The sequence below is a fragment of the Solanum lycopersicum genome, chromosome 9 (genome assembly GCF_036512215.1).
Source record: "Solanum lycopersicum chromosome 9, SLM_r2.1".
Taxonomy (NCBI): Eukaryota; Viridiplantae; Streptophyta; class Magnoliopsida; order Solanales; family Solanaceae; genus Solanum; species Solanum lycopersicum.
In genome coordinates this window covers 8,420,432-8,429,829 of record NC_090808.1, presented here as the reverse complement: position 1 = coordinate 8,429,829, position 9,398 = coordinate 8,420,432, and the positions used below count along the sequence as shown (strand labels likewise).

The 9,398-nt window shown below is 32.0% G+C and overlaps 1 protein-coding gene across 1 annotated transcript; it reads right to left on the bottom strand.

The window, feature by feature from the left end:
• Positions 1-4,745: 4,745 nt before the first annotated feature.
• On the bottom strand, positions 4,746-6,883 carry LOC101267731 (uncharacterized). Its single transcript, XM_004246256.5, has one exon. The coding sequence runs from the start codon at positions 6,382-6,384 to the stop codon at positions 4,852-4,854; it is 1,533 nt and encodes a 510-aa protein (XP_004246304.1). The 5' UTR covers positions 6,385-6,883; the 3' UTR covers positions 4,746-4,851.
• Positions 6,884-9,398: the final 2,515 nt, after the last annotated feature.

Sequence of the window (9,398 nt, the reverse complement as noted above, 5' to 3'; positions counted from 1 at the left end):
TCAACCGTTGATGCTATTCAAGCCTATACCATGCAATACTTCATTCTACCTAAAAAGATTTGTAAAGACACAGATAAGATCCAGCGAAATTTTCTTTGGGGATCCACCACCCTTAAGAGAAAGTTGCATTATATTAATTGGGATACGATGACCCTTCCCCAAACAGAAAGGTGAGCTTGGTCTATCCAAGGCCCACGATAAAAACCTCCCTATTGTTGCCAGCCTCACTTGGTGAATCCTTGTTAATCCTAACTCCGTGTGGGCTCATACCCTTATCAATAAGTATGGCTCTATATCCTCAACCTCCTCCATCTCTTTTATCTGGAATAATATTCTCAGAGGCAGGAAGCTCTGTGCTCGTGGATTAGCGTGGCCGGTAGATACTGGACGAGCCATAGACCTTTGGCAGCATAGTTGGATTCCTCACACTCCACCCCTGCGTAATATCATTCAAGGACCCTAAGAAAGCATTGAATATCTCCTTAAGCTAGCTAATTTGTGGACTGGCAATAGGTGGAATTGGGATAGTTTATCCCTAACCATGCCCATTGATATTATGAACATAGCCCAAGCTATTTATCCAAAGCAACATACGTACGATGTGCCTTACTGGTCTCTATAAGCTAATGTGATTTTCTCTATTAAATCTGCGCGAAAACTTCTTAAACCGGTTGACGTGCCTAATTACACCTTTTGGTTGGGTTTGGTCTCTCAATACGCTTAACAAAATTAAGATATTTCTATGGCTTTGCTCACACAACAGATGCCTACGAATAGTTACCTTCATCACATAGGATTAAGTATTGATCCCTCTTTCCCTGTTTGTCATAAGTCTCCTGAAACTATCGAGCATACGTTCTTGAATTGCTTCGTAGTTAGGAATTTCTTGCTTGACCTAGGCTTAAATATACACTACATCATGAATACACCTACCCATTGGCTCCGGAATATTTATGATATGGATGTCTCCCTCAGTGACACAAACCTGCATTGGAAAGACTTCTTTCCTTTCACACTTTGGCATATCTGGATACATCGGAATCAACAGGTCTTTCGACCAAATTTATTTGCTCAAGATTACATTTCCCCTTCCGAAATCAGTATGTGAGCTAAAGAATTTAATTTAATGACTGACTCATCTCCGTTAATCCCCGCTAAGCAAAATAGCTCTGTTCGTTGGCTTCCCCAGCTGCAAATGTTTTTGAATTGAATACTGATGGTGCATTCCTCCAAGGTTCTCACACAGGTAGCATCAGTGGGGTTCTTAGGGATTCCGTTGGCAATAGGGTTGTTGGCTTTTGTAAAAAAATTTATGCTTATATCATGTGATGACTGAACTGGAAGCTCTCCATACTGGACTAGAACTTGTCCTTGATAAACACATTACTTCTTTGGAAGTGGAAGTTGACTTTACAGAGGTAATTGACCTTTTCCACTATGCTCATCCTAACTAGCAGTCTATTGTGGAATCTTGCAGAGCGCTATTAAGGAGGTTGGGGAATCCGGTAATATGCCATAACTTTCGGCAAGGAAATCGTTTAGCAGACTCTTTGGCGAAGGAAGAAAGTTTATTAGAAGTAAATAATGTTACTTGTATACTGGAAGCAGCCCCAGAAGATGCCCACGTATTTTGCAAGCTGATCAAAATGGAGTTGCAACTACTAAAAGTATTACACTATCTACTTGTACTAAGCTTGCAATGCTTGGAAACTTAAATACTACGGAAAAGGATCGAAATTGCTCTCGAACTATGCAAATAGATCGTTTATACCCTTCATTACATTTTGGGATCAAAAATACCCCACTGTTATCACAGGAGACCACTAATATCCTCCAGAGTTAACACTCCAATTTTTTAGTGACGTGGCAAGCCACATAGGACTAGTCTCTCCACCTAAGCATTGCCAATTAAGATTCACTACAAAAGAACTTGACCTTTACTTCTCGATCAAATCTCCTACTATATAATGCATCAGTACATTTTATACATTTACATATGACATAAAAATAAAACATAGAATGTCTTCAAACTCCTACTTAATCAATATTATTTTTGACTTTTTAAAAACAATGAAAAAAAATACAAAGTTAAGAGTTAAATGTTAAAAAGTTTTAGTGACGATTTTCCGGGCTTTGTTGGCGACTGTTGTCGCTGCTAAAGGTTTAGCTCTACTGTAGTGGATCCTAGTTGGCAATGCTTAGGTGGAAGAATTAGTCACACGTGAATTGTTACGCCAATAAAAATTTGAAGTGTTAATTGTTGAGGGCATTTGTAATCTCTTAGGATAACACTAGAGGCATTTTTTAACCCAAAATGTAACGAAGGGTTAATTGTTGAGGGCATTTATATATATATATCTCCTTTTCTACCAAAAAAGGAATCATTTCGATTCTTCAAATTCCTAGTTGTCTCAGACATTTCAGCATCAATCTGCTCTCCAAGTGCCTCTATAAGGCCTTTATGGAGTAAATGGTGTTCAACTCCATGAGTTTGCACTCTAAAGGATAGCGACGGTCTGTCTTATACATATTTATATAATTACAAATAAATTTTTATATATTTATAAATAAGTCTTTTTTCTAATATTTTTGACATGCCTATAATATTCTTTAAAGACTTTTAAGACATCTTCCTAAATATTATAAATTTTTTTCCAAAAATTCTATATGCTCTTAATATTCACACAAATGCTAGCACACTTCATGACATAACGGTGAAGCATACAATTTGACAAGAGATTGAAAAGATGAATTTTACTTATTCGTTTACTTTTATTTGTCACCGTTTGATTTGAGACATTCATTAAGAAAATAATTAATACTATATGTATTTTATTAAACTATCTCCTATTAAACAATGTCTTGGAAAATAAGTATTTAATTCTAAGGATAAATATGGAAAGAAATTATTATCTTTTCTTGATACGTCAAAAATAACAAATAATAATAAAAAATCTATTTTAAAAATAAACAGACAAGTAAAAACGAATGAATTAAATAAAAGCCGATCATTCCACCTTCCATTTTGCTAATGCCTATTTTATTCGTAATATTTCGGAGATCTGCCAATTAGGCTTTAAATCCCCTTAATTGATCCCTTTTTAATCTCGTTGACATAATTATTTAACTCCATGTGCACCAAACTTTGATAATTACACCGAAAATTAATAATGATCTCTTTGGCAGGTAACGTCCACCTAGTTCTAATAGTTGCCTCAGACAACCTTCAAAATATTTCATTGCTACTCCCTAAGAAAGATTTTTTTTTTGGTAGTGCCCTAAGAAAGATATGCTAATTCCTCCGTTTTATATAGTAAATATATCTTCTTATTGATTTAATTATTAATTTAGTGTGTTTATAAATTATAAATAAATAAATGTAACCGTTGATATATAAAATCACATCGATCAATGCATATCCATATTTATATTTCATTTCCAAGAAATTTCTACAAATTAGTGTCTTAAAGAACAGAGGCGTGAGGCATTTCACTTAGTATAGGGCAAGGCGTAAATTCTATGAATCTTTAAATTTTTAATTTACAAGTAGTAATACAAATTTATTAAATACATCAATAGTTTAAAACAATTACAAACATAATTAAAGAAACTCATAGAGAAGAAAACTCCTAAATCTTAACTTTTCTAATAATAAACAAAATAATCAATAATAGAGTTATAATAAAAAGATCACAATATTACGAATAAATATACAATTACTTTTAAATAGTTAAATAATAGAAGGACTTTCACATATAGCCACTTAAAAATAACTAATTACTCTCCATAGCTATAGTTTGATGATTAAAATTTGTAGCTACATTTTATATGAAGGAAAGAGGCGATCGAGACTGGGAGAGAGAGGAGAGAGGCGAGAGAAAGGGGGAAAAGAGTGGGAGAAAGGTGAATTGTATATGTATATTGGTTAGATAATGATGTATTATACATATGTATTTGTATACATGGCAAGAGAGATTGGGAGAGGGAGTAGAGAGGCGAGCGAGACTAGGAGAGGGAGGAGAGAGACGAGCAAGAGCGAGAGAGGGCAAAGAGCAGGAGAGAGGCGAATTGTATGTGTATAATTGTTTATTATACATATACATTTGTATATAGGGCAAGTGAGATCGGAAGAGGGAGGAGAGAGGCGAGCGAGAAAGGGGAAAGTGGAACAGAGGTGCATTATATATGTATATATGATAAATAATTATATATATGTATTTGTATATACTAACAAATTATACATAAACAAACATGACTAATTATACGAACTCGAAGTCAGCCCACGTAATTAATATATAATGTTAGTCACGAATAATAATTATAACAAACTATAGTTATGATAAATAATTAAATAGTATAAGTTTGCTTTATTGCGTAATTTTCCCTAAATATAAAATAGGATAGTTTTGAAAGATATGACGAACTCATAAAGACCAATGATAAATAAGAAAAAAGTAAAATTTCACTACATATTTTTATATAATATAATCATTTTTACAGTGTTACCAAATAGTAAAGATGTGCTACTACAACTAGTTATTTGAGTTACTCTCAATCTTCTTATCTCTATTTAAAAATTATTAAGTATCATTCATTTATTCAAGATTATAATACTTGAATTGTCGAACAAGAACAAACTTGAAGACAAAGACCAAAAAGATGTATGAATTGAAAGAGAAAAGGAATATATCTTCGATAAGCAATAGTATTTAATCACAAATATAGTTGTTGTAGAAGCAAACACATTGAACGTAATTCTTTATATTGGGGCAAACAGTAGATACATATGAAGTAAAAGAGAGAATTTTTTGGCCTCTTGTATAACAAAAAAGACTAAAGAGCTAGACTGTATTACCACCATTGATGAACAAGAACTCCACTTTCTCTTAGAGAAGTGAAGAGATCCAAACACTGGCTATACGTATTCGGATACTTTGAAGACCTCTCCCCAGGGCAGCATTTCTGCCACCTATTGTAATGGCACTCAAGAAATACTTCATCAATCAAGCATATCGCCCCCGTTTCAATCAATCTCGGGATCAAATCAAATTCGGTCCCTTCAACATCCATCTTCATCACCACGTAATCCTTCTCTGATACCGCGCTCATCAACCACTCGGCAAAGTCAAAACCTTGGATTAAATCCACCTCACTTGCACCTTCACTAGAAGATTCAACAGGTTGAATTCTTCCCATTCCTCTTCCTTTCGACACATCTTTATGACCCGGATCTTGATTAATCTCAAACGATAATGTCTCATTCCTAACCCAAGCTGCATATGGCAACAATGTAACCCCTTTCTTCTCCTTATACTGCCCATGGAATGTCTTGTCAGCCTCAACAGCATATATATCAAAGGTCTTGTTTTGCTTAGGATACTGTTTCTTGAACCAACTAACAATGCTTGAACCATAACTCCTCGAACCAACATCAACATACACGTATCTCTGCTTAAAACTAATATCCGCCATGGATGACAAGTACTTAATGCTCTGTGCATTCTTCTTAAGAGTAATCCATGGTTTCTTAGGTTCCTCTTTAATCAAAGGCTCAGCTTTTCTAATCAGTTTCATTTTATAATCAGGAACATGACCACAATTGTTCTTGGAATCACTCACTTTTTCTTCAACAAATATATCCTTTTTCATGATGATCTCACGAATAGTCGAATCAAAACCATCAATATTCCTAGACTTAATTAATGTACAACAATTGAACAAATGAAGGAATGAATTGAAACTGTATGTATCATTAGAACCTGTATGGACAACTAAATACCCTTCGGGTTTTAGAGTCCGGCAAATCTCCGCCGCGAAATCTCCCGGCTTAAGTGACTTGTCTATCATTCCGGCACCGGAAAATATTAAATCGAACGTATCATCTTCAAAGGGTTGTTTAACAGCTTTGCCTGTAATCACTAAAGGCTTTGAACCTTTCTTGTAAATCCCAACGGAATCGGCTACCCCAATTTCCCTCAACGCAAAAACATCAGAACCCATCGGTGTTTCAACGCAAAGAGTTTTTGAATTTGGGCTCAAAAAACCCTCTGCAACAAGATCCTCAAACACCGAAGAGTAAAACTGGGCTGATTTTTGAAACTCCTTGTTTGCCCATAGATCGGGAAGTTTGGGCTTCGCGGGAGCAGATTTTACGGCATTCTCGGTAGTCATCACCGCTGATACAGACTCAGTGAGCTTTCCGACGCCGGCAATAACATTGACATTTTCCGGTAAAGAGAAGAAACAGAAATCGCCGAGGTCACAAGTTTCCCCTTTGAGAGTCACCACATAAGCAAACCGACAACAGACAATCACAACACAAAACAGGCATAAACGTACCAAAACATTCCTAAAAAAACCCGGTTTCCCCGTACTATGATCCATCAAAATGACTCCTTTTAGTTTTCAGAAATGAATATCTACAACGAACTTTTTGTAAGTATTTCGACGAAAAAAGAATGGGTAAAGATTGGAGAGGAGAGGAGATGGATTTAGTGAAAAGAATGGGTTACCGGGAACAGAAACGTGCAGATGTATGATTACCGCCGATGAGAGAAAGATGAGACATGGGTTTTGAAAAGGGTACAAAGAAAGGAGCAAAATCAGTAAAAGGGCCTAACATTTTGCAGGAGAAAATTAGTATTTCATAGATATCTTCCTGAAATTCCCCAATCCTAAATCCAAATTCAATATTTTTTGCTGTTGTTTGAGAGGATTATTGAGATTCAAATAAGCCCAATTCTTGAAAATTTGTTTGTTTTTGGATGTGAAGAGAGAGAAAGCAAAGCCTAAAAAAATATAATGCTAATAGAGAGAGCGAGCGAGAATTTAGGTATGCGAGTTTCTGGAGGGCTGGAGATAAGAAAAAGCGTGTGAAGAGGACGAGTACTGCGGGTCGGGTCGGGTCGGGTTGTTCTGGGTACATTTACTTCCAATAGGGTTTGGGTTTGACTTCATATTTGAAATACTTATTTTATCTTTAATTATATAATAACAATAATTTTTGAATATTTTATCAATTAAATTTTTTAAATAGAAATTTCATTTTAGTAATACAAACTAGCTACTTTGCCTCTTTATTACTCTCTTTCATATTCTATTTTCTGTTTAATCTATTTAAAACAGATGATCTATTTTTTTTTAGTAATAGTTTAATTTTAAAATTTTACGTTACATATTTAATATCATAAGATTAAAGAACATTTTAATACATTTGGTATAATTTTAATTTAGAATCTAAATCAAATCAGATAATCTTTTTTTAAACAGATGGAGTATAATATATTTTCTTTTCGGCATAAATTAATATTTTATTATTTTTCATTTTTTCAATTTTAAATTTAATTGTGACAAAGACAGAAAATTATAATTTTTATAATTTAATTTATGAATTTCTAGAAGGAATTATTCAAGCTATTTTATCTTCAACAATAATTAACACAAATTTGTGTTGTATTATTAGTTTTTAATTTGTGTTCGTACATAATTAAATGAAAATTAAATACTCCGTTTGTCCACAATTATTTGTCAAGCGTAAGATCATGCACTCCATTTCAAGGAAAATTTAATACAAGATGTAATTTGATTAATATAATTCTACTATATCAATAATATCAAAAGTTTACATAACTTTTTAATTGAATAAAATAGAGTAATTACTAAGGGTAAAATTAAAAAAAATAATTAATCATTTCTTAATTATTTATATTAACAATTAATCTTAGACAACTATATTTAATATATCTATCAAATATTTATAAATAAAAAAATAATTAAAAATAAATAATAAATATTTAATTACAAATTAAAAATTGATAAATCGAACCGATAACGTGGACTTGTAAATTGACTAAATGGTTTAGAAGTGGATTTGGTGTTTCGAATTACAATTTTGCCCACATGCAGATGTTATGCCAGCTCATATTCAAAGTCATATACGTCTTTCATTTTTTGTATTTATTTTGCTTTCCTTTTTGTTAAGCATTAATTATTGGACGCGCAAAGAAAAGAGATCCCTTTTAATGATTGGCTGTCTTTTTTCTTTCTCTCTGTTCTTCACTATTTCTTCTGTCCATTTTTATTATATTTTTTGAAAATCAATTTATCTAATTTTTAAATTTAAAATCAAATTGCATTATTTTAATATTTTAAATTAATTTAAACTTTAAAATCAAATTGTATTAGTTTAATATTTTAAATTAATTTTAGATATTTAAAATCGTACAAATAGTATTATAACTGTAATTTTTGCATATTAGTCAACAAATTTATTGTTTAATTATGTAAAAGGAAAATATGAAACTAAAAAGAGTACTTTTAATTATTTTTTTGATATAGATAGGGACTAAACTATATACATAATGTTAATTAAACTATAATAATGGAAAGTTCATGTTAAGAATATGCATTTATTAAAGACAATAATTCTAATAATTACTTGGAGTAGCTTTAAGTAATCTTGTTATATGGAGTAAAAAATAGTTGTACACATTCAATGCATATTATTTAATCTACTCTAGTCTAGAGAATATTGTTAGTAGCTATTGATTAACTTTCTAGAGTTCAATATAAATAACCGTCACTAGTAAAATTAATTGAATTGTAGAAACTAGAACGTGTACCTTCGACACATCCTATAATAAAAAGTGGTAGAAAGATGTCAAAACCACTATTATGTAAAAAAAAAATCATAATATGAGTTGGGAGGGTTATAGGTTATTGATAAAAAATTAAAAATTAAATCAATTTTATCTTTTTTTTAAATACTGCCTTATTAAAAGGAAAAATGCACAAGCATTCCCTTAATTTATGCCCAAAATTTCAGAGACACACTTATATTATACTAAGATTCTATTATTCCCTTGATTTTATTTTATAAGTAATTTTCTGCCATTTTCGGCCTATGTGACACTAACTTTAAAAAATTCAATCAGCGTTTGACCCACAAGATAGTGTTACACAGGCCAAAAGGGGTAGAAAATTATTAATAAAATAAGTTTAGGGGGTAATAGGACCTTAATATAGTATAAGTGTGTCTTTGAGATTTCAGACGTAGATTGATTAGATACTTGTGCATTATTCCTTATTAAAATAAAATACTTCCTTTTTTTTAATTATTTGTCTATTTTTTTGTTTTATACTTGTTCCTCATTATTGTCTATTTTAACAAATCAAGAAAGAACAATTTTTTTTACCTATTATACCCAGGGGCATTACACTGTATTTATAAGCAAAACAATAATTTAAATGGTTCAATAACACATTTTGGACACCATTGAAAAACAAAAAAATTCTAGTTTAGTGATTTCAGCTGTTCAACTCTTACTAAGTTTTTTGCAATTTGCAGTGTGCGGGTTCGATTCCCATTATTTGACTTTAATTTTTTCTTTTCATAAAAA